This window comes from Procambarus clarkii, chromosome 8 (assembly GCF_040958095.1).
Source record: "Procambarus clarkii isolate CNS0578487 chromosome 8, FALCON_Pclarkii_2.0, whole genome shotgun sequence".
In the NCBI taxonomy this organism is placed as follows: domain Eukaryota; kingdom Metazoa; phylum Arthropoda; class Malacostraca; order Decapoda; family Cambaridae; genus Procambarus; species Procambarus clarkii.
The window spans coordinates 23,756,172-23,780,429 of record NC_091157.1 but is presented as its reverse complement, the minus strand read 5'-3'; the positions used below and the strand labels follow the sequence as shown (position 1 = coordinate 23,780,429).

The 24,258-nt window shown below is 49.7% G+C and overlaps 1 protein-coding gene across 1 annotated transcript in view; it reads right to left on the bottom strand.

Moving 5' to 3' along the window:
* Window positions 1-269: 269 nt before the first annotated feature.
* The window catches only part of LOC138361886 (uncharacterized), a 52,109-nt gene continuing 28,120 nt past the window's right edge, over window positions 270-24,258 (bottom strand). Inside the window, exons 2-5 of the mRNA XM_069320944.1 lie at window positions 2,331-2,576; window positions 2,106-2,183; window positions 1,745-1,978; window positions 270-1,618 (exon numbers count right to left, since the gene is read on the bottom strand). Coding sequence (XP_069177045.1) covers window positions 1,365-1,618; window positions 1,745-1,978; window positions 2,106-2,183; window positions 2,331-2,576 — 812 coding nt within the window. The 3' untranslated portion in view covers window positions 270-1,364. The remainder of the gene's footprint in view (window positions 1,619-1,744; window positions 1,979-2,105; window positions 2,184-2,330; window positions 2,577-24,258) is intronic.

Genomic DNA, 24,258 nt, shown 5'->3' with positions numbered 1-24,258 from the left:
TGTACGCATACGCCACTGCATTGTGACGTGTTTCTATCATTCCCTTAGGGTTCGAGCGGTCTAACATGCACTCAAAGTCATAAAAGCACATGTGACTAGGACCATATCCCCGTCCATAGTTACAGAAAGTAATCTTCCTCTCTGGTGGGTAGAATTTGAGAGTCTGATGTACTTTGCATGTACTTTCATGACTCTGCATGCTATCTGCTGGGAGTGATATCAAACAACAATGACAGAAGCTGTGATGACTCGGGATGCGATCACCATGATCTCGTATATTACGTACATATTGGTTAAAATCCTTAATTAATACTAAATGTTGAGCTTCCAACATCAACAATGGTATGACATCAGTATATCCTCCTCTCCCCTTCCTAGCTAGTGTAATGTAGTGTCGTTGTCGTCTAGCATTTTCATCTTTTTCTAGCGAATAGATGAAAATGCTGACTTTATTCATTTTCTCTACCTTGTGAATATCCTCAAACGTCACTGCAGAATTGACATCTGCTGGCCATTTCATGTGTCTGAGACACCAACTAGCATTCACAGATCTAGCGCGAATATTATCTAGGTGCATTCCCTTAGCTAAACATTTATAAGCTGCAACACACTGCATAAGGCAAATATCTGCCTCTCCCTCTGGATTGAAAACCAATTTTTTCCCACGCACGCCTTCAGGATAGTCTACATGCGAGCCTAATCTTATCGGATGTTCTATCTGACCACAGTTAATGTAAAACCCGGTGAGCCGCTCAACCAAGACATTGGACCCTTCCTTCGCTTTCAGATACTGTGATATTTTCTCTGTCAATTCATCAGCCCAAAAATCAATAAGAGTTTCTACTTCCTCTAGAGTAATTCTTTGCCACTCACCTCGTATGGGAAAGCCGTCGTTATTTATAGGATCCAATAGATTATCCTCCCCGTCTTGTTGTACATTTAAATTTCGCACAATTAGAGTGATGTCTGGGTAAATTAGGAGGAATGGGTGTCGTGGAGAGAAGAGGGCGCGTATCTCATTAACGAAAAAATCCCTGTATGTTCTCAGATATACTCCTGGGGAGGTGTTAACATGTTCTGGTATGGAGAATGAAAGCCGGACATAGGTGCCGTTATAGTTATCAATTCGATCCAGCAGCTGAGGTTGAATTTCTAGGGCAGGTGGAGGGGGTGAAGGGATGGGGCTGGGAGGGGTGGGGGGTGGTGATAACCCACCCCCTCCGAGATGAATGGGTGAGACCGCTGGTTCAGCTACTACGCCAGACGGTGCTAACAAGTCAGAATTGACAGACGCTGGCGGGTCAAGGTCATGGTCTGCTGAGCTGTCGTCTGAGTCACTGTCTGAGATGAAAATGGTACGATTCTCACCACTGCTGCTGCTGTTGCTGCTGCTGCTGCTGATGCTGCTGCTGCTGCTGCTGATGCTGCTGCTGCTGCTGCTGCTGTCGCTGATTGATTGGGCTGGGGGAGGAACGGGGGGTTGAGTGAGGGCGTGAACGAGTCCTCCTCCCCTCCCTGTGAGAGCCGGAAGTGGCTACTGCCCGCCCTGCTGTGTCACTCTCACTGCCACTGCTGCAGCTGTCGCTGGATGCCAAATCTATGCACAGCGGTGTGTCGTCTGTAAAAAAAAGAAAACATATTATCTCTAGAAAGAATGAAAGCGTATATATTATGAGGTATGGGAACAGACTAGGGGGATTAATATGTTTAGGAAATAGACTGAAATCGGACAGTAATAACTTACTTATGTCTTGGTGAAGGGGTTGAGCAGGTGAGTGGGTATGAATTCGTAACATCGTGTTAACCGGGGGCGATACGGTCTCGTAGCCTCCCATCTGGCGGCGTGGCTGACCTTGATGAAGGGGCTGTGACTCCTGCCGAGTGAGATGTGCTCTCCTTAGCTCAGTGTGTGAGGAATGGGGTATAGGCTCGATGACGTCGATCTGTTCCCTCCGTCGATTGAGGTATGGATTATAACCTGAAATGGAATAAATGATATTCAGCATAGGTGAATGGGGAAAAAATATGTTTATTATTATGCATGTGTGTTCGCCTGCAACGGGATGATATACAGATACGAGAAGTGTATTTTATATGCTACCTACGTTTATGTGAAGTTTCATTCCGGCGATGACCTCCTCGCGGGGCGGGTGAGCAATAAGGACACTTCACGGTTTTGTAAACTGAAATTGGAAAGAACATATTTAACTGTGTTGAATGTAATAGCCCGAATGAGAAAATATTCTCACACTATAGTAGTTTACACGCGATATTTCACCTGTGGATGCCATAAAATGAACTGTGGAATATTAAATATGAATAACACTCACGGTTATCACAGAAAATCTGCTGAAATCGCTTGCATTTGATGTCGTAATGTCCTAGGGGCGGTTTTTCACAGCTAGCGCATTGCAGTCGACACAGTTGATTCGGTGATGGAATATAAAACACTCCGCATTTCATGCATGCTGTAGAGCTTCGCCTTTCCATGACATGGAGCTGTATGATGCGTGTGTAGCGGATGAAGTCTCGCAGGGAACTGGCGGGGCGTTTGTGTGTGAGGGGAGTGAAACGACCTGGGTCAAATGAGAAGTGATTGATGGCTGACAGGTGTGGGTCTGTCTGTCGGCAGGAGTAAGTACCTCGCCCCCTCCTTACCAGAATCCACAGTGTAAGGGGACCCGCCGTGGGATGAACATTGAAAACCCTTTAAGACGAAATGGGACACTTCCGCAGGAGAGTGCTCTCTCATACCCTCCTCTCGCACTTACGACTTCCTGTAGGAGGAAGCTAATGGACGTCTAGGCCATCCTCTCAGGTATGGGGGTTCTCCTCTCCCTCCCCCCTCCCCAAACATCCTCTAGTCACGATCATCAAACTATTATCATTAAGTCTAAGACAATCTCCTTCCTCATATTCCACTCTTATCCTTGTATTTTCATACATCTTCCCAGAAATTCCCTTTGTGTCTAGAGCGAGGGGCCGCACCTGCTCACCCGCCACTCAAGACCGCCTCCGACTGGATTAAGGCTACGCAAACACACATACATATTCATTTACTCCTTCCTCTCTCTTCCTTTTATTTTCTTACTCTATCACTTACTCTCACACTACTCACATCTTTCCCCTATCCCCGAGGACTAGACCCGCGCGCGCGGGGTGGGGGGGCCACACCTGCTCACCCGCCACTCAAGACCGCCACGCGCCAAACTTCCGGGAAATTCCAATCCTAAACCCCTGTGACTAGACACCCGCGCTGCGACGACAACCGCGCGCGCACCACCTGGCACTCATCAACATAACTTACTCTCTTTCATGACCACATACCCAAACACGCTCACACGCGTCCGAAACACGCCAAAACTTCCGGGAAATTCCCCCAAAACCCTGTGTGACTAGACACCTGCGCACCACCTGTCGGCTGGCACTCCATGGAGTGCCACCTGGCAGCTGGTGCGCACGGTTCTAGTCCCACTTTACACTACTCAGTCATTTCTGTAAACAACCGATGTGCGAAAGGTGGGATCCACAAGTCAATGTTCGATCCTGCCGACACAATTAGGTGAGTACACACACACCCAGGATGCAGCTCTGTAACAACTGTCTAACTCCCAGATACCTATTTACTGCTAGGTAACAGGGGCATTAAAGGTAAAAGAATCTTTGCACATTTGTTTTTGCCTGGTCCGGGAATCGAACCCGGGCCATAGAATTACGAGTACTGCGCGCTATCCACTCAGCTGCCAATACACACACACACACACACACACACACACACACACACACACACACACACACACACACACACACACACACACACACACACACACACACACACACACACACACACACACACACACACACACACACACACCTCAGCTGTGTTTAGCTGTTTTGCTCTTTAGCTTCATCAGCAAATTGTAGAGAAACGAGTCTAAACCCTCTGGGAGATCATTTCCATATATCAGAAACAGTATAGGTCCAAGAACTGACCCCTGCGGTACTCGACTGATGACGTCTCGCCAATCTGAGACCTCACCCCTCACAGTGACTCGATATCTTCTGTGGCTTAGGTACTCCCTTGTCCAATGGAGTACTTCCTTTTACATACATACATTCAAGTACAGCCACTAGTACGCGTAGCGTTTCGGGCAGAACACTCCTGCCTGCATCTCCTGCTTTTTCACGAGCTTCTTGTGTGATACTGTGTCAATAACTTTCTGGCAATCCTAAAATATGCAGTCTGCCCAACTCTCTCTTAATGCCTGATTTTTGTTGACTGGTTGTAGAATTCAATTAACCTTGTGAGGCAGGACTTGCCAACCTTGAACCCATGTTGATGCTGTGTTACAAAGTTCTTTTGCTCCAGATGTTCTACTAGGTTTTCTCTCACAATCTTCTCCATCAGTTTGCATGGTATGCAAGTTTGGGACACTGGTCTGTAGTTCAGTGCCTCCTGTCTATTCCCCTTCTTGTATATCGGGACTACATTAGCCCGCTTTCCAAATTCTCGGCAGTTCCCCCTGCTGTCAGCAATTTGTTACACACTATGGAGAGTGGCAGGCACAGTGCTTCTGCTCCTTTACCGTTGTTTTTCTCCTGATGTGACTGTGCAGCTATTTAAGTTGAATCTTTGCCATGCTTGCGATGTCATTTTTGTATCGTCTTTCTGCCTCTCTTTTCAACCTGACATATTCATTCCTGGCACTCTGGAATCTTTCTCTGCTCTCAAGTGTCCTGTTATTTCTATAGTTTCTCCATGCCCTTTTACTTTACTGTTAGCTAGTCATCAACTCTCATTAAACCATTGGTTTCTCATCTTCATTTCATTGTTTTCCTTTTGGATTGGGACAAATTTGTTTGCTGCTTCCTTACACTTCTGCATGATTTTATTTCCCTTATTAACCTATTTCCCTTATGTCGGAATTGTCCAGAGTGGAGACTAGGTCGAGTCTCGCTGGTTCATCGTTTCCTCTCATCCTTGTCTGTTCCCTTACATGCTGCCTTAAAAAGTTTTTTATCGCCACCACCAATAGTTTGGTGCTTCATGAATCCTCACATCCATGCAGTTCCTTGTTCTCCCAGTCTATCCTTCCTTTATTGAATTCCCTCATGATGAGCAGATGGGATCTATTTCTACAGGCAGCAGAGGTTGCCCTCTCAAGCATAGTGTTGACTGCCATGTTGTTGTTGTCATACTCTTACCTGGGTCCTCTATCATTTGGTGGAAGGTTATATATCACTGCTACTAATACTTTTGGTCCTCCCATTGTCATGGTGACTGTTATGTAGTCTCTGAATCCATTGCAGCTCAGGATAACCATCTCCTTGAAACTCCATTCCTTTAATATTCGTAGGGCCACTCCACCTTCTCCCCTTCCTTCCCCTCTTACCTTATTACAGTGCACTTCAGGGGAAATACTGCATTTGTTATGATTCCAGAGTTTTGTTTCTGTGAGTTTGATTACATCTGGGTTCACTTCTTATGCTCTTTCACTTAGTTCACTTGCCTTGCTTGTAATCCCATCTATGTTCTAGAACATCATCCTGAAACTGACTCTCTTCTGTCCTTTCTCAGTTTCTATTGCTTCCTCTGAAGCAGGGAAACAGGGAGGGACCGGGATGGGAGGGGCTAATGAAGGGGGACCTGGCAGATCTGGGGTGTGTGGGGTGCTGGGAGGATCTAGTATGGGGAGGGTGGTGTAGGAGGGAGGACGTGGGCGGGGGGGTAGGGAAGAAAAGAGGCCTTGGGGGTTGAGGAGTCTTGGGGGGGAGGGGGGGGGGAGTGTGGGAGAATGGGAGGCTTGGATGGGGGCAGAAGAGGGAGGACCCAAGAAACATTTTTTAAGTTTCCACAACGTTCCTGGAAAGTGTTTGAAAGGATTGGAAACGTTTGTTTTCACGAATTAGATGTAATTTTTTGTGGAAATAAATAGGTTTCCGAAACTTATAGCCAAAACCTCTGTACCTAACGCTAATTTCATTCTTTGTGACCCCTTTTGTACCCTAATTTGAAACTTTGTGACCCCTTTTGGTTAAAGTCCTCATATATGAATAAAATAGGAAATGTTAAAATATAAAAATATATTTCTACATTTGGTAAAATAAATCATCATAATAAAGGTGAGTCTATCATTTTTATTCATGTATCATTTGTAGTAGCGTAGTGTAGTCGCCTGGTGTAGTAGTGTGGTAAAGTAGCCTGGTGTAGGAGCCTGGTGTAGTGGTGTGGTGTATTAGTCTGGTGTAGTGGTGTGGAGTAGTAGCGTTGTGTAGTGGCATGGTGTAATGGCGTGGTGTAGTGGTGTGGTGTAGAGCGTGGTGTAGTAGCCTGGAATAGTGGCATGCTGTAGTACCATGGTGTAGTAGCCTGGTGTAGTGGCATGGTGTAGTGCAGTGGCGTGGTGTAATGGCGTAGTGTAGTGGTGTGGTATAGAGTAGTGGCGTGGTGTAGTAGCCTGGTGTAGTACCATGGTGTAGTAGCCTGGTTTTGTGGTGTGGTGTAGGGGTGTGGTGTAGTAGCCTGGTGTAGTGGTGTAGTGTAGTAACCTGGTATATTGGCTTGGTGTAGTAGCGTGGTGTAGTGGTGTTGGGTAGTAACCTGGTGTAGTTGCATGGTGTAGTTGTGTGGTGTAGTAGCGTGGTGTAGTGGCATGGTGTAGTTGGTTGGTGTAGTGGTGTGGTGTGGTGTAGTGGCGTGGTGTAGTAACCTGGTGTAATAGTCTGGTGTAGTGATGTAGTGTAGTAGCATGGTGTAGAAGCGTATGGTGGCATAGTGTAGTAGCTTGGTGTAGTGGTGTGGTGTAGTAGCCTGTGTTGTAGTCTGGTTTAGTGGCATGGTGTAGTGGCGTGGTGTAGTAGCGTGGTGTAGTAGCCTGGTGTAGTGGTGTGGTGTAGTAGCCTGGTGGAGTGATGTGGTGTACTGGTGTGGTGTAGTAGCCTGGTGTAGTAGCATAGTGTAGTAGCCTGGTGTAGTGGCATGGTGGAGTGGCATACTGTAGTAGTCTTGTGTAGTACCCTGGTGTAGTATTGTGGTGCAGTAGCCTGGTGTAGTGGCCTGGTGTATTGGCCTGTTATAGTGGTGGGGTGTAGTGGTGTGATGTAGTGGTGTGGTGTAGTAGCGAGGTGTAGTGGTGTTGTGTAGTAGCGTGGTGCTGTGGTGTAGTGTAGTGGTGTGGTGTTGTGAAGTAGCATTGTGTAGTAGCCTGTTGTAGTGGCGTTGTGTAGTAGCCTGGTGTAATGGCGGGGTGTTGTAATCTGGTGTAGTGGCATGGTCTAGTGGTGTAGTAGCCTGGTGTAGTAGCCTGGTGTAGTACCCTGTTGTAGTGGTGTGGTGTAGTGGTACGGTGTAGTGGCCTGGTGTAGTAACAAGGTGTAGTGGCGTGGTGTAGTAGCCTGGTGTATTAGCCTGGTTTAGTGTTGTTGTGTAGTGATGTGGTGAAGTAGCATGGTGTAGTGGTGTGGTGTATTGGCGTGGTATAGTGGCATGGTATAGTGGCGTGGTACGGTGGTGTGGTGTAGTAGCCTGGTGTAGTGGCATAGTGTAGTGACCTGATGTAGTAGCGTGGTTTAATAGCCTGGAATAGTGGTGTAGGGGCATGGTGTAGTAGCCTGGTGTAGTGGCGTGGAGTAGTGGCATGGTGTAGTAACCTGGTGTAGTGGCTTGGTGTAGAAGCATGGAGTAGTGGTGTGGTGTTGTGGAATTGTGTAGTGGCGTTGTGTAGTGGCGTGATGTAGTGGCGTGATGTAGTGATGTGGTGTAGTGGTATGGTGTAGTAGCCTGGTATAGTGGTGTGGTGTAGTAGAAAGGAGTAGTGGTGTGGTGTAGTGGTGTGGGTTAGTGGTGTGGTGTAGTGGCATGGTGTAGTGGCGTGGTGAAATGACATGGTGTAGTAGCTTGGTGTAGTGGGGTGGTGTTGTGGTGTGATGTAATGGCCCAGTGTAATAGCCTGGTGTAGTAGCGTGGTGTAGTGATATGGTGTAGTAGCGGGGTGTAGTGGCATGGTGTACTAGTCTGGTGTAGTACCCTGGTGTAGTTGTGTGGTGTAGTAGCCTGGAGTAGTGGCGTAGTTTAGTAGCCTGGTGAAATGGCATGGTGTATTAGTCAGGTGTAGTGGTATGGTGTAGTGGCGTGGTAGCCTGGTGTAATGGAGTGGTGTTATTGTCTGGTGTAGTGGCGTGGAGTAGTGGCGTGGTGTAGTAGCCTTGTGAAGTAGCCTGATGTAGAATTCTGTTGTAGTGGTTTGGTGTAGTAGGCTGGTGTAGTGGCGTGGTGTAGTAGCCTGGTGTAGCAGTGTAGTGGTAGTAGTAGGGTAGTAGTGTTGAAGTGTGGTGTAGTAGCCTGGTGTACTGGTGTGGTGTAGTGGCCTGGTGTAGCAGTGTGTAGTAGCCTGGTGTATTAGCTTGGTGTAGTGTTGTGGTGAAGTGTTGTTGTGTAGTAGCGTGGTGTAGTCGCTTGGTGTAGTGGTGTGGTGAAGTAGCATGTAGTAGCCTGGTGTAGTGGCGTGTAGTGGTATGGTGGTGTGGTGATGTAGCCTGGTGTAGTGGCGTGTAGTGGCGTAGTGGTGTGGTGTAGTGGCGTGGTATAGTATCTTCTTGAGGTTATCTTGAGATGATTTTTAGTGTCCCCGCGGCCTGGTCCTCGACCAGGCCTCCACCCCCAGGAAGCAGCCCGTGACAGCTGACTAACACCCAGGTACCTATTTACTGCTAGGTAACAGGGGCATAGGGTGAAAGAAACTCTGCCCAATGTTTCTCGCCGGCGCCTGGGATCGAACCCCGGACCACAGGATCACAAGTCCAGCGTGCTGTCCGCTCGGCCGACCGGCTCCCTGTAGCTCTAGTAGCCTGGTGTAGTGGCGTGGTGCAGTAGCCTGGTGTAGTAGTGTAGTGTAGTAGCCTGGTGTATTGGTGTGGTGTAGTGGTGTGGTGTAGTGGCGTGGTGTAGTGGGGGTGGTGGCGGTAGTGTTGTGGGTGGAGGTTGTGTTGGTGTGCCAGTGGTGGTGTTGGGGGTGGCGGCGCTGATGTTGGAGGTGGCGGTGGTGGTGTTGGGGGTGGCGGTGGTGGTGGTGTTGGGGGTGGCGGTGGTGGAGTTGGGGTAGTGGTAATGGGGGTGGTGGTGTTTTGGGGAGGTGGAGGTGTTGGGGGGTGGCGGCGGTGGTGTTCAAGATGGTGGCTTTGGTGTTAGGGGTGGCAGCGATGGTTTTGGGGGTGGCAATTTTGGTGTTGGGGTAGTGGCTTTGGTGTGAGGGGGGAAGCAGTGGTGGTGTTGGGGGTGGTGGCAGTGGTTTAGAGGATGGCGGCGGTGGTGGTGTTGGGGGTGGTGGTATTGGGGGTGGTGGTGTTAGGGGTGGCGGTGGTGGTGTTGGGGGTGGCGGTGGTGGTGTTGGGGGGTGGCAGTGGTGGTGTTGGGGTTGGCAACGGCTGTGTTGGAGGTGGGGGCAGTGGTGGTGTTAGGGTTGCGGCGGTGGTGTTGGGGGTGGCGGCGGTGGCGTGGGGTGTTGGGGGGTGGCGTGGGGTGTTGGGGGTGGTGGCGGTGGTGTGGGGGTGGTGTGGGGGTGGCAGCAGTGGTGTGGGGGTGGCGGTGGTGATGTGGGGGTGGCAGCGGTGGTGTTGGGGGTAGCGGCAGTGTTGTTTGGGGTAGCAGCGGTGGTGGTGTTGGGGTGGCGGCGGTGGTGTGGGGGGCGTGGCGGTATAGTGGCGTGTAGTGGCGTACAGGGTTATGTAGGGGCGTGTAGTGGCGTACAGGGTTGTGTAGGGGCGTGTAGTGGCATGGTGTTGTGGCTACAGGGAGTGTAACTGCGTGTAGTGGCGTGGAGTAATGGTGTGGTGTAGTGCCGTGTAGGGAAGTGTTGTGGCATGTTGTGGTAAGTAGTGGCGTATTGGCATGTAGTGGCGTGTAGGGGCTTGTAGGAACGTGTGTTGGCGTGGTGTTATGGCGTTTAAGGTTGTGTAGGGGATGAAGTGGCGTGAAGTGGCGTGTTGGGGCGTGTAGTGGCGAGGGGTAATGGCGTGGTGTAGTGCCGTTTAGGGATGTGTTTAATGTGTTGTGGTGTGTAGTGGCGTGTAGGGACGTGTGTTGGCGTGGTGTAGTGGCGTGTAGGGTTGTGTAGGGGCGTGAAGTGGCGTGAAGTGGCGTGTAGGGGTGTGTAGTGGCGTGTGTTGGCGTGGTGTAGTGGCGTGTAGGGTTGTGTAGGGTTGTGTGGTGGCATGTAGATGCGTGTAGTGGTGTGTAGTGGCGTGGTGGGTTGTGTGGTGGCGAGTAGGGACATGTAGTGGCGTGTAGGATTGTGTAGTGGTGTGCAGGGTTGTATAGTGGCGTATAGGGGCGTGTAGTGGCGTGTAGGATTGTGTAGTGGTGTGCAGGGTTGTATAGTGGCGTATAGGGGCGTGAAGTGGCATATAGGGGGCGTGAAGTTGCGTGAAGGGGTGTGTAGTGGCGTGTACTGGCGTGTAGAGGCGTGTTGTGGCGTGTAGGGGCGTGTTGTGGCGTGTAGGGGCGTGTTGTGGCGTATAAGGACGTGTAGGGTTGTGTAGTGGCGTGTAGGGTTGTGTAATCACGTGTAGGCACGTGTAGGGGCGTGTAGTGGTGTGAGGTGGTGTGTAGGGGCGTGTAGTGGTGTGTTGTAGCGTGTAGGGTCATGTAGGGGCGTGTAGGGCTGTGTAGTGACGTATAGGGGCGTATAGTGGCGTGTAGGGTTAGGTAGGGGCGTGTGTTAGCATGGTGTTGTGGCATGTAGAGGTGTGTAATGGCGTGCAGGGATGTGCAGTAGCGTGCAGTGGAGTACAGCGTAGTGCAGTGGCGTGTAGTGGCGTGTAGGGACGTGTAGTGGCATGGTGTTGTGGCGTGCAGGGTGAGTTGGGGTGTGTAGGGGCGTGTAGGGGTGGGTGTTGGCGTGGTGTTGAGACATGCAGGGGCGTGTAGGGGCGTGTTGGGGCGTGTAAGGGCGTGTAGTGGCGTGTGTTGGCGTGGTGTTGTGGTGTGTAGGGATGTGTAGGGGAACGTAGTTGTGTGTAGGGATGTGTAGGGGCACGTAGTGGAGTGTAGGGTTGTGCAGGGGCGAGTGTTGGCATGGTGTTGTGGCGTATAGGGGTGTGTAGTGGCGTGTACGGGCGAGTAGTGGCGTGTTGGCGTCTAGGGGCGTGTGTTGGCGTGGTGTAGTGGCATGTAGGATTGTGTAAGGGCATGAAGTGGCGGGAAGTGGTGTGAAAGGGTGGTGTGTAGTGGCGTGTGTTGGCGTGGTATAGTAGCGTGTAGGGTTGTGTAGTGACGTGTAGTGGCGTGTAGGGTTGTGTAGTGGCGTAGTGGCGTGTAGTGGCGTGTTGGAGCAGCGACCACATGTTCACATGACAAGGCCTTAAGGCAGTCTGGGGCTCATCTGAATTCAGAAATATTTCCAACAATTTTTAAATTTTTAAACCCACAATAATAATAATGCATTGACATGTCTTATTTCCTTGCTGTATGTTTACGACTTTTTTTAATATTTACAACAATTCGTTTCATAATTTTAAAGCTCTCGCGAGTGTTCAGACACGGTCACCGCGCGGACCGTTAGCATGTCCTGTCCCCTGTCTACACCGCTCATGTCTACCCAGGCGACACCCTCAAGCGGCTACACCCTCAACCGGCTACACCCACAACCTGCTACACCCTCAACCAGCTACACCATCAACCTGCTACACACTCAACCAGCTACACCCTCAACCTGCTACACCCTCAACCTGCTACACCCTCAACCTGCTGCACCTTCGGCCTGCTACACCCTCAACCGGCTACACCCTCAACTGGCTACACCCTCAACCAGCTACACCCTCAACCTGCTACAATCACACCCGGCTACACACCCACACACGACTACACCCTCACACGGCTACATGCACACATGACTACACCCTCAACCAGCTACACTCACACCCAGCTTCACTCACACGCTGCTACACCCAGACATGACAACACCCACACACGACTACAACCTCACCTGGCTATACCCACACACGACTACACCCTCGTCCAGCTACACTCACACCCGGCTAAACCCACACTCGATAACACCCTTCTACTTGCTACACCCACACACAACTACACCCCCTCACGACTACACCCTCGACCAGCTACACACACATCCGGCTACACCCACACACGACTACACCCACACACGACTTCACCCACACTCGACTACACTCACACACGACTACACCCACACACAGCTACACTCACACACGACTACACTCACACATGACTACACCCACACACGACTACGCACACACACGACAACACCCACACACATGACTTCACGCTCAACCAGCTACAGCCACACGACTACACCCTCAACCAGCTACACTCACACACACAGTATGTAGTGTGAGGACTAAGGTGTCAGTTGTACTGGCATTGTACACCATGCTAGTCGAGACTATTAGGTCTGTTGTACTATCACTGTACACCATACTAGTGGGGACTAATGTGTCAGTTGTACTGGCATTGTACACGATGCAAGTGGGGACTTGTGTCATTTGTACTGGCAATGTACACCATGCTAGTGGGGACTAGTGTGTCAGTTGTATTGACATTGTACACCATGCTTGTGCACAGCAACGTTCCACAACGTTCCTGAAATGTGTTTGAAAGGATTGGAAACGTTTGTTTTCATGAATTAGATACGTTATTTTGAGTGAAATTAAAGAGGTTTCCAAAACTTTTAACCGAAACCTACGTACCTAACCCTAATTTGAAACTTTGTGACATCCTTTGTACCCTTTTTGAAGCTTTGTGACCCCCATTTGTACCTAAGTTGAAACTTTGTGACACCTTTTATAAAGTGTTTCAAGTTAAAATGCTCAAATATGAATAAAAAGGGAAATATAGATATATAAAAATATATTTCTACATTTGGTAAAATAAAGCATCATAATAAAGATGGGTTCATCATTTTTAGTCATTTATCATTTGTAGTTTTGTAGTGTAGTGGCCTGGTATAGTGGCGTGGTATAGTGGCCTAGTTTAGTGGTGTGGTGTAGCCTGGTGTAGTATAGTGGCATGATGTAGTAGCCTGGTGTAGTAGTCTGGTGTAGTGGTGTGGTGTAGTAGCCTGGTGAAGTGGTGTGGTGTAAGGGCGTGGTGTAGTAACGTGGTGTAGTAGCCTGGTGTAGTAGTTTGGTGTAGTGGTGTGGTGTAGTAGCCTGGTGAAGTAGCATGGTGTAGTAGCCTGGTATAGTGGCTTGGTGTAGTTGCATGGTGTAGTGGCATAGTGAAGTGGCGTGGTGTAGTAGCCTGGTGTAGTGGTGTGGCGTAGTGGCGTGGAGTAGTGGCGTGGTGTAGTGGAGTGTAGTGGCGTGGTGTAGTAGCCTGGTGTAGTGGTGTGGTATAGTGGTGTGGTCTAGTAGCGTGGTGTAGTAGCGTGGTGTAGTAGCCTGGTGTAGTAGCGTGGTGTAGTGGTGTGTTGTAGTGGCATGAAGTAGCCAGGAATAGTGGCGTGCTGAAGTACCATGGTGTAGTAGCTTGGTGTAGTAGCCTGGTGTAGTGGTGTAGTGTAGTGGTGTGGTATAGTGGCTTGGTGTACTGGCATGGTACTCCAAACCAGCAACACTTCCACCAGCAACACCACCACCAATAACACCACCACCAGCAACACCACCACCAGCAACACCACCACCAGCAAACCCACCACCAGCATCACCACCCCCAGCAACTCTACTACTAACACTACCACCAGCAACACCACCACCAGCAACACTATCACCAGCAAGAACACCTCCAGCATCAACACTACCACCAGCAACACCACCACCACCACCAACACCACTCTACAAACACCATGCTACTCACCATGCTACTATACCAGGCTACTATACCAGGCTACTACACCAGGATATTAAACCATGCCACTACACCAGTCTACTACATCACACCATTACACCACGCCACTACTCCACACCACACCACTACACCAGGCTACTTCACCATGCTACTACATCACGCTAACTACACCACACTACTGCACCACGTTGCTACACCATGCCACTACACCACACCACTACACCAGGCTACTACACCATGCTACTACACCAGGCTACTACAACACGCCACTACACCAGGCACTACACCAGGCTACTACAACATGCTACTACACCACACTACTACACCACACCACTATACCACACCACTGCACCAGGCTACTACACCATGCCAGTACACGCCACTACACCACGCCACTACTCAACGCCAGTACACCATGCCACCACGCAAGGCTACTACACAATGCTACTACACCATGCTACTACACCAGGTTACTACACCACACTACAACACCAGACTACTACACAACACCACTACACCAGACTACTACGCCAGGCTAATACACCACACCACTATACCAGGCCACTACACCAGGCTACTACACCACGCCTCTTCACCACGCCACTACACCACGCCACTACACTAGGCTACTACACCACGCCACTACACCAGGCTACTACACCACACCACTACAAAAGGCCACTACACCAGGCTACTACACCAAGCCACTATACCAGGCTACCACACCACACCACTAAACCATGCCACTACACCAGGCTACTACACCAAGCTACTAAACCACACCACTACACCAGGCTACTACACCACACAACTAAACCACAGTACTACACCAGGCTACTACACCACGCAACTACACTACACCACGCCACAATACGACACTACTGCATCACGCCACTACACCATGCCACTATACCACGCCACTGCACCACACCACTACTCCACACCACTACACCACGCCACTACACTACACCACGCCACTACATAATGCAACTTCACCAAGATACTACAGCATGCCACTATTCCAGGCTTCTACATGCTACCAGCTACAACACCAGCCAGCTACACCAGGCTACTACACCACGCCACTACACCAGGCTACTACACCACGCCACTTCACAATGCCACTACACCATGCCACTACACCACGCCACTACACCATGCTACTACACCAGGCTACTACACCACACCACTACACCAAACTACTACACCAGGCTACTACACCACGCCACTACACCAAGCTACTACATCACGCCACTACACCAGGCTACACCACACTATTCACCAGGCCACTACACCAAGCCACTACACGCTACTATACCAGGCCACTACACTACAAAACTACAAATGATAAATGAATAAAAATGATGAACCCACCTTTATTATGATTCTTTATTTTACCAAATGTAGAAATATATTTTTATATATCTACATTTCCTATTTTATTCATATTTGAGCATTTTAACTTGAAACACTTTATAAAAGGTGTCACATAGTTTCAAATTAGGTGCAAAAGGGGGTCACAAAGTTTCAAATAAGGGTACAAAAGGGGGTCACAAAGTTTCAAATAAGGGTACAAAAGGGGGCCACAAAGTTTCAAATTAGGGTTAGGTACGTAGGTTTCGGTTAAAAGTTTTGGAAACCTATTTATTTCCACACAAAATAACGTATCTAATTCGTGAAAACAAACGTTTCCAATCCTTTCAAACACTTTCCAGGAACGTTGTGAAAACGAATTTTTTTGCTGGGCACTAGCATGGTGTACAATGCCAGTACAACAGACACACTAGTCCCCACTAGCATGGTGTACAATGCCAGTACAACTGACACACTAGTCCCCACTAGCATGGTGTACAATGCCAGTACAACTGACACACTAGTCCCCACGAGCATTGTTTTCAGTGCCAGTACAAGTGACACACTAGTCCTCACACTACATACTGTGTGTTTGAGTGTAGCTGGTTGTGGGTGTAGTCGTTTGGTTGTAGCTGGTTGAGCGTGAAGTCGTGTGTGTGGGTTTTGTCGTGTGTGTGTGTAGTCGTGTGTGGGTGTAGTTGTGTGTGGGTGTAGTCGTGTGTGGGTGTAGCTGTGTGTGGGTGTAGTCGTGTGTGGGTGTAGTCGTGTGTGAGTGTAGTCGCGAGTGGGTGAAGTGTGTGGGTGTAGTCATGTGTGGGTGTAGCTGGGAGTGTGTGTAGCTGGTCGAGGGTGTAGTCGTGTGGGGGTGTAGTTGTGTGTGGGTGTACAAGTTGAGGGTGTTGTCGAGTGTGGGTGTAGCTGGTTGTGAGTGTAGCTGGTCGAGGGTGTAGTAGTGTGGGGGTGTAGTCGTGTGTGGGTGTAGCCATGTGAGGGTGTAGTCGTGTGTGGGTGTTGTCATGTCTTGTTAAAGCCAGGTGTGAATGTAGCAGGGTGTGAGTGTAGCTGGTTCAGGGTGTAGTCATGTGTGGATGTAGCCGGGTGAGGGTGTAGTCGTGTGTGGGTGTGTAGCTGGGTGAGAATATAGCAGGTTGAGGGTGTAGCTGGTTGAGGGTGTAGCCGGTTGAGGGTGTAACAGGTTGAGGGTGTAGCAGGTTGAGGGTGTAGCCGGTTGAGGGTGTAGCCGGTTGAGGGTGTAGACAGTTGAGGGTGTAGCAGGTTGAGAGTGTAGCAGTTTGAGGGTGTAGCAGGTTGAGAGTGTAGCAGATTGAGGGTGTAGCAGGTTGAGGGTGTAGCAGGTTGAGGGTGTAGCAGGTTGAGAGTGTAGCAGATTGAGGGTGTAGCAGGTTGAGGGTGTAGCCGGTTGAGGGTGTAGACAGTTGAGGGTGTAGCAGGTTGAGGGTGTAGCCGGTTGAGGGTGTAGCCGGTTGAGGGTGTAGACAGTTGAGGGTGTAGCAGGTTGAGAGTGTAGCAGTTTGAGGGTGTAGCAGGTTGAGAGTGTAGCAGTTTGAGGGTGTAGCAGGTTGAGGGTGTAGCAGATTGAGGGTGTAGCAGGTTGAGGGTGTAGCCAGTTGAGGGTGTAGCAGGTTGAGGGTTTAGCCGGTTGAGGGTGTAGCCGGTTGAGGGTGTAGCAGGTTGAGGGTGTAGCCGTTTGTGGGTGTAGCCGCTTGCGGGTGTAGCAGATTGAGGGTGTAGCCGGTTAAGGGTGTAGCAGGTTGAGGGTGTAGCAGGTTGAGGGTGTAACAGGTTGAGGGTGTAGCAGGTTGAGGGTGTAGCTGGTTGAGGGTGTAGCCGGTTGAGGGTGTAACAGGTTGAGTGTGTATCAGTTAGAGGGTGTAGCAGGTTGAGGGTGTAGCCGGATGAGAGTGTAGCAGTTTGAGGGTGTAGCAGGTTGAGGGTGTAGCAGGTTGAAGGTGTAGCAGGTTGAAGGTGTAGCAGGTTGAGGGGGTAGCTGGTTGAGTGTGTAGCAGGTTGAGGGTGTAGCTGGTTGAGGTGTAGAAGGTTGAGGGTGTAGCCGGTTGAGGGTGTAGCCGCTTGAGGGTGTCGCCTGGTTAGACATGAGCGGTGTAGACAGGGGACAGGACATGCTAACGGTCCTCGCGGTGAACTGAACACTCGCGAGTGCTTTAAAATTATGAAACGAAATGTTGTAAATATTAACAAAATATCGTAAATATGCAGCAAGGAAATAAGACATGTCAATGCATTATTATTATTGTGGGTTTTAAAAATTTAAAATTATTTGGAAATATTTCTGAATTCAGATGATATGATGTTGAGGTATAGTTTGAAACTTCAATCACCGCCACTATTCCCAGAGGCCCCAGTCTGCCTTTAGGCCTTGTCATGTGAACACGTTGTCGCTGCTCCAACACGCCACTACGCTCCACTACACGCCCCTACACGCCACTACACAACCCTACACGCCACTACACGCCCCTACAAGGCACTACACGCCACTACACATCCCTACACCACGCCAACACACGCCACTACACACCCTTTCACACCATTTCCCGCCACTTTATGCCCTTACACAACCCTACATGCCACTACACCACGCCAACACACGCCCCTAGACGCGAACTCGCCACTACAGGCCACAACACGTCCCAACACGCCACTACACCAAGACACTACACGCCCCAACACGCCAATACAACACGCCAATACAACACGCCACTACACGCCACTACTCGTCCCTACATGCCACTACACACCCCTATACGCCACAACACCATGACAACACACGCCCCAACACAACCCTTCACGCAACTCCACAACCCTGTACGCCACTACAAGCCAGTACATGCCACTGCACAACCCTGCACGCCACTACAGGGCACTACACTCCCCTACACACCCCTATGCCACTACACATCCCTACACGCCACTACACACCCCTACATGCCACAACACCATGCTAACACACGCCACTTCACAACCCTACATGCCACTACACGCCCCCTACACGCCCCCACACGCCACTACACACCCCTATACGCCCCAACATGCCCCTACACGCTACAACACGCCCCTACACGCCCCTACACGCCACCTCACGCCACTACACGCCACTAAACGCCCCTACACGTCATTACACAACCCAACACGACACTACACAACCCTACGTGCCCCTACACGCCACAACACGCCTCTACACGCCACAACACGCCTCTACACGCCACAACACGCACCTACACGCCAGTACACGCCACTACACACCCCTTCACGCAACTTCACGCCCCCTATACGCCACGTCACGCCCTTATACGCCACTACACAACCCTACACGCCACTACACAATCCTACACGCCACTACACAATCCTACACGCCACTACACAATCCTACACGCCACTTCACGCCCCTACTCGCCACTTCACGCCCTTACACGCCACTTCACGCCCCTACTCGCCACTACACAACCCTACACACCACTATACACCACTACTCGCATCTACACGCCACCACTACACCACGCCACTACACACCCCTACGCGCCACTTCACGCCCCTACACAACCCTACACGCCACTACACCACGCCAACACCTCCCCAACACCACCACCGCTGCCCCTAACACCACCACTGCCAACCCCAACATTACCACCGCTGCCACCCCCAACACCACAACTGCTACCCCCAACACCACCACCGCCACCCCAACACCACAATCGCCACCCCCAACACCGCCACCGCCATGCCCAACACCACCACCGCCACACCGAACATCACCACCGCCACCCCCTAACACCACCACCGCCACCCGCAACACAACCGCCGCCACCTCGAACACCACTGCCTCCACCCCCCAACACCACCACCGCCACCTTCAAAATCAGCGCCGCCACCCGCAACACCACCACTGCCACACCAACACAACCGCCACCCACAACACTACCGCCACCACCCCCACTACACCACGCCACTACACCACACCTCTACACCACACCACTACACCAGGTTATTACACCAGGCTACTACACCACACTACCACACCACTACACCAGGCTACATCACCACACCACCATATCACACCACTACACCACGCCACTACACCAGGCTACATCACCACACCACCATATCACACCACTAAACCCCGCCAATACACCACACCACTACACCAGCCAGGCTACTACATGCTACAACACAACGCTACTACACCACACTACTACACCAGGCCACTACACCACATCACGCTACTACACCACACTACTACACTTGGCCACTACACCACACCACTACATCACACCAGGCTACTACACCACACTTCAACACTACTACACTACCACCCTACTACTATTACTTTACTACCACTACACTACTACACCACGCCACTACATCACGCCACTACACCAGACTACTACACCACGCCATTATACCAGGCTACTACACCACGCCACTACACCATACCACTACACCAGACTACTACACCATGCCATTTCACCAGGCTACTACACCCCACCACTACACCAGGGTGCTACACCACCCCACTACACCACGCTACTACACCATGTCACTTCACCACACCACTACACCACGCCTTACACCACACCACTACACCACACCACTACACCACACCCCTACTCCATGCTACTACACCACACCACTACACCACGCCACTACACCATGCCATTACATCACGCTACTTCACCACGCCACTACACTATGCCACTACACTATGCCACTACACACTGCCACTACACAATGCCACCACACTACACCACTACACCATGCTACTACACCAGGCTACTACTCCAGGCTACTACACCACACTACCACACCACTACACCAGGCTACATCACCACACCACCATATCACACCACTACACCACGCCACTACACCAGGCTACATCACCACACCACCATATCACACCACTAAACCCCGCCAATACACCACACCACTACACCAGCCAGGCTACTACATGCTACAACACAACGCTACTACACCACACTACTACACCAGGCCACTACACCACATCACGCTACTACACCACACTACTACACTTGGCCACTACACCACACCACTACATCACACCAGGCTACTACACCACACTTCAACACTACTACACTACCACCCTACTACTATTACTTTACTACCACTACACTACTACACCACGCCACTACATCACGCCACTACACCAGACTACTACACCACGCCATTACACCAGGCTACTACACCACGCCACTACACCATACCACTACACCAGACGACTACACCATGCCATTTCACCAGGCTACTACACCCCACCACTACACCAGGGTGCTACACCACCCCACTACACCACGCTACTACACTATGTCACTTCACCACACCACTACACCACGCCTTACACCACACCACTACACCACACCACTACACCACACCCCTACTCCATGCTACTACACCACACCACTACACCACGCCACTACACCATGCCACTACATCACGCTACTTCACCACGCCACTACACTATGCCACTACACTATGCCACTACACACTGCCACTACACAATGCCACCACACTACACCACTACACCATGCTACTACACCAGGCTACTACTCCAGGCTACTACACCATGCCACTACACCACGCCACTACATCATGCCACTACACCAGGCTACTACTCCAGGCTACTACACCATGCTACTACTCCAAGCCACTACACCAGGCTACTACACCATGCCACTACACAACTATTCCAGACTATTAAACCACGCTACTACACCAGGTCACTATACCATGCCACTACACCAGGCTACTACACCACATCACCATTCCACGCCACTACACCACGCCACAATACCACGCCACTATACCACGCCACTACACCACACCACTACACCATGCTACTTCACCACATCACTACACAACAACACTAAACCAGGTTAATACACCAGGCTTCTACACCATGCCACTACACAACATTACTACAACAGGCCACTACACCGCACCACTACACCACACCACTACAATAGGGTACTTCACCAGGCTACTACACCACTACACCATGACACTACACCAGATTACTACACCATGCCATTACACCAGGCTACTACACTACGCCACTGCACCAGGCTACTACACAATGCTACTACACAACATCACACCACTACACTACACCACGCTACTACACAACACCACTACACCATGCTACTACACCACACCAGTACATCACATCACTACACCACACCACTACACCAGGTTAATACACCATGCCACTACACCAGGCTACTACACAATGCTACTTAACCACGCTACTACACCACGCTACTACACCACACCAGTACACCACATCACTCCACCAGGCCACTACACTACGCTACTACACCACGCCACTACACCATGCCACTACACCAGATTATTACACCAGGCTACTACATCACACCACTACTCCAGGCTACTACACCAGGCTACTACACTATGCCACTACATGATCCTACTGTTGGGAAACCGACACACAAATAACACAGTCTCCCCTAGTCTGTACTCCCTTCAGGATGGAAAATGGGAGACTCCGTGACGTCATCAAAGTCATCGTATATTTACATTATGAAACATTGTTAATAGACTAGTTTAGTCTCTAAAGTTAACAAAAAAATATTCAATAAGAATGAATATAATTATTTACGTCAAATAGTAGCTAGGTTCCCTTGTTAATGTAAAATTACTTTGAGTGAGGAACCAGAGCTTAAGGGCGTTGGGCCGAGTAGAGGGAGGCCCGCTCCATATACACAATAACAACAAACAGGGGACCAGCCTACCACGCTGTCGTAACTGGTGTAACAGCTAGACACCCCATTTACGTGTCAACACCAGCAACACAGTTTAACAACATCACAACAACGACTGTATCCGTCTACCAAGTATTGTATATTATTCGAGTGCACTGATTAATATAAATAAGTAGATGGTTAAATCGTAGGACATCCCCAAATACAACGTACGTGTACCCCATTACAACCCTCACAGTTCATGTCATACCTGTAATTGATATGTTTAGGGAACTTTGATTAATTCCTTGCATCCCATACAGGTAAATTGTGAGAGGAGCAGCAAGAATCTATGCAGACAGTTGGTTCATACACATAATTAACTACTTGTTTGCCAAGCCTTGCCCTTCCCACCAGCCGCCATTACGTGGCACAAAGAGGCAGGGCCACACCCATTCTGAGGCTACACCTATACGCCTTACTAGGCCCATTCTACTGGCTCAGCTAAGACATTTTAGTATAGCAGTAGCAGTAGTTATAATTAATTATTATATTAGTAGTTTAGACCACCATATGTGGTACACTATATATTGAAATAACTAAATTAATAGATTTAAAGGTAAACAATTGGTAGTTTAAGAAGGAGCAATAACAAAGTGGTTTAGGCTACCAATTGTCCCTCCCAATAGTGTGTAAGAAGATTTCAGGCAGTTTACCAGTACATACAGTCCACTTAATTAATACTTACTTACTAAGAAAATAAATAAGACATAACTTTATTTTATTAAATCAATTTGAAAAAGAGAGATTAGCTGCCTGGAATTTCCCCACAACTACACTACATTACTACACCAGGCTATAACACCAGGCTACTACACCACGCCACTACACCACACCACTACACCAACCAACTACATCGTGCCACTACACCACGCTACTACACCAAGCAACTACACTAGGCTACTACCCAACGCTACTACACCACGCTACTACACCACGCTACTACACCATGCCACTATACCAGGTTACTACACTACATCACTACTCCAGGCTACTACACCTCACCCCTACACCACACCACAACACCAGGCTACTACACCATGGTACTACACCAGGCTACTACACCAGGCTACTATACCATGCCACTACATTACACCACATCACTGCATTATGCCACTACACCACGCCACTACACCATGCCACTACACCATGCTACTACACCAGGCTTTCTACGCCTTGGTACTACATCACACCACTATTCCAGGCTACTACACCACGCCACTACACCACGCATCTACACCAGGCTACTACACCACGCTCTACACCACACCACTACACCATGCTCTACACCACACCACTACACCACGCTATTACACCAGGCTTCTACACCACGCTACTACCCCAGGCTACTACACCACACCACTACACCAGGCTCCTACACCAACCTCCTACACCAGGCTACTTCACCACACTACTACACCAGGCCACTACACCAGGCTCCTACACCAACCTCCTACACCAGGCTACTTCACCACACTACTACACCAGGCCACTACACTACGCTACTACAAATGATAAATGAATATAAATGATAAACCTACCTTTATTATGATACATTATTTTACCAAATGTAGAAATATATTTTTATATATATACATTTCCTATTTTATTCATATTTGAGCATTTTATCTTGAAACAGTTTATAAAAGGTGTCACAAAGTTTCAAATTAGGTACAAAAGGGGTCACAAAGTTTCAAATTAGGATACAAAAGGGGTCACAAAGTTTCAAATTAGGGTACAAAAGGGGTCACAAAGTTTCAAATTAGGGTACAAAAGGGGTCACAAAGATTCAGATTAGGGTTAGGTACGTAGGTTATGGTTATAAGTTTCGGAAACCTATTTATTTCCACACAAAATAACATCTAATTCGTGAAAACAAACGGTTCCAATCCTTTCAAACACTTTCCAGGAACGTTGTGGAAACTTAAAAAATGTTTCTTGGGTCCTCCCTCTTCTGCCCCCATCCAAACTTCCCATTCTCCCACACTCCCCCAAACCTCCCCCTCTAACCCCCTCCCCAAAACCTCCCCCTCATACTCCCCCCCCCCCCAAGCGCTCTTTTCTTCCCTACCCCCCCCCCCCCTCCACATCCTCATTCCTACACCACCCTCCCCTTACTAGATCCTCCCAGTACCCCACACACCCCAGATCCGCCAGGTCCCCCTTCATTAGCCCCTCCCATCCCGGTCTCTCCCTGTTTCCCTGCTTCAGAGGAAGCAATAGAAACTGAGAAAGGACAGAAGAGAGTCAGTTTCAGGGTGATGTACTCGAACATAG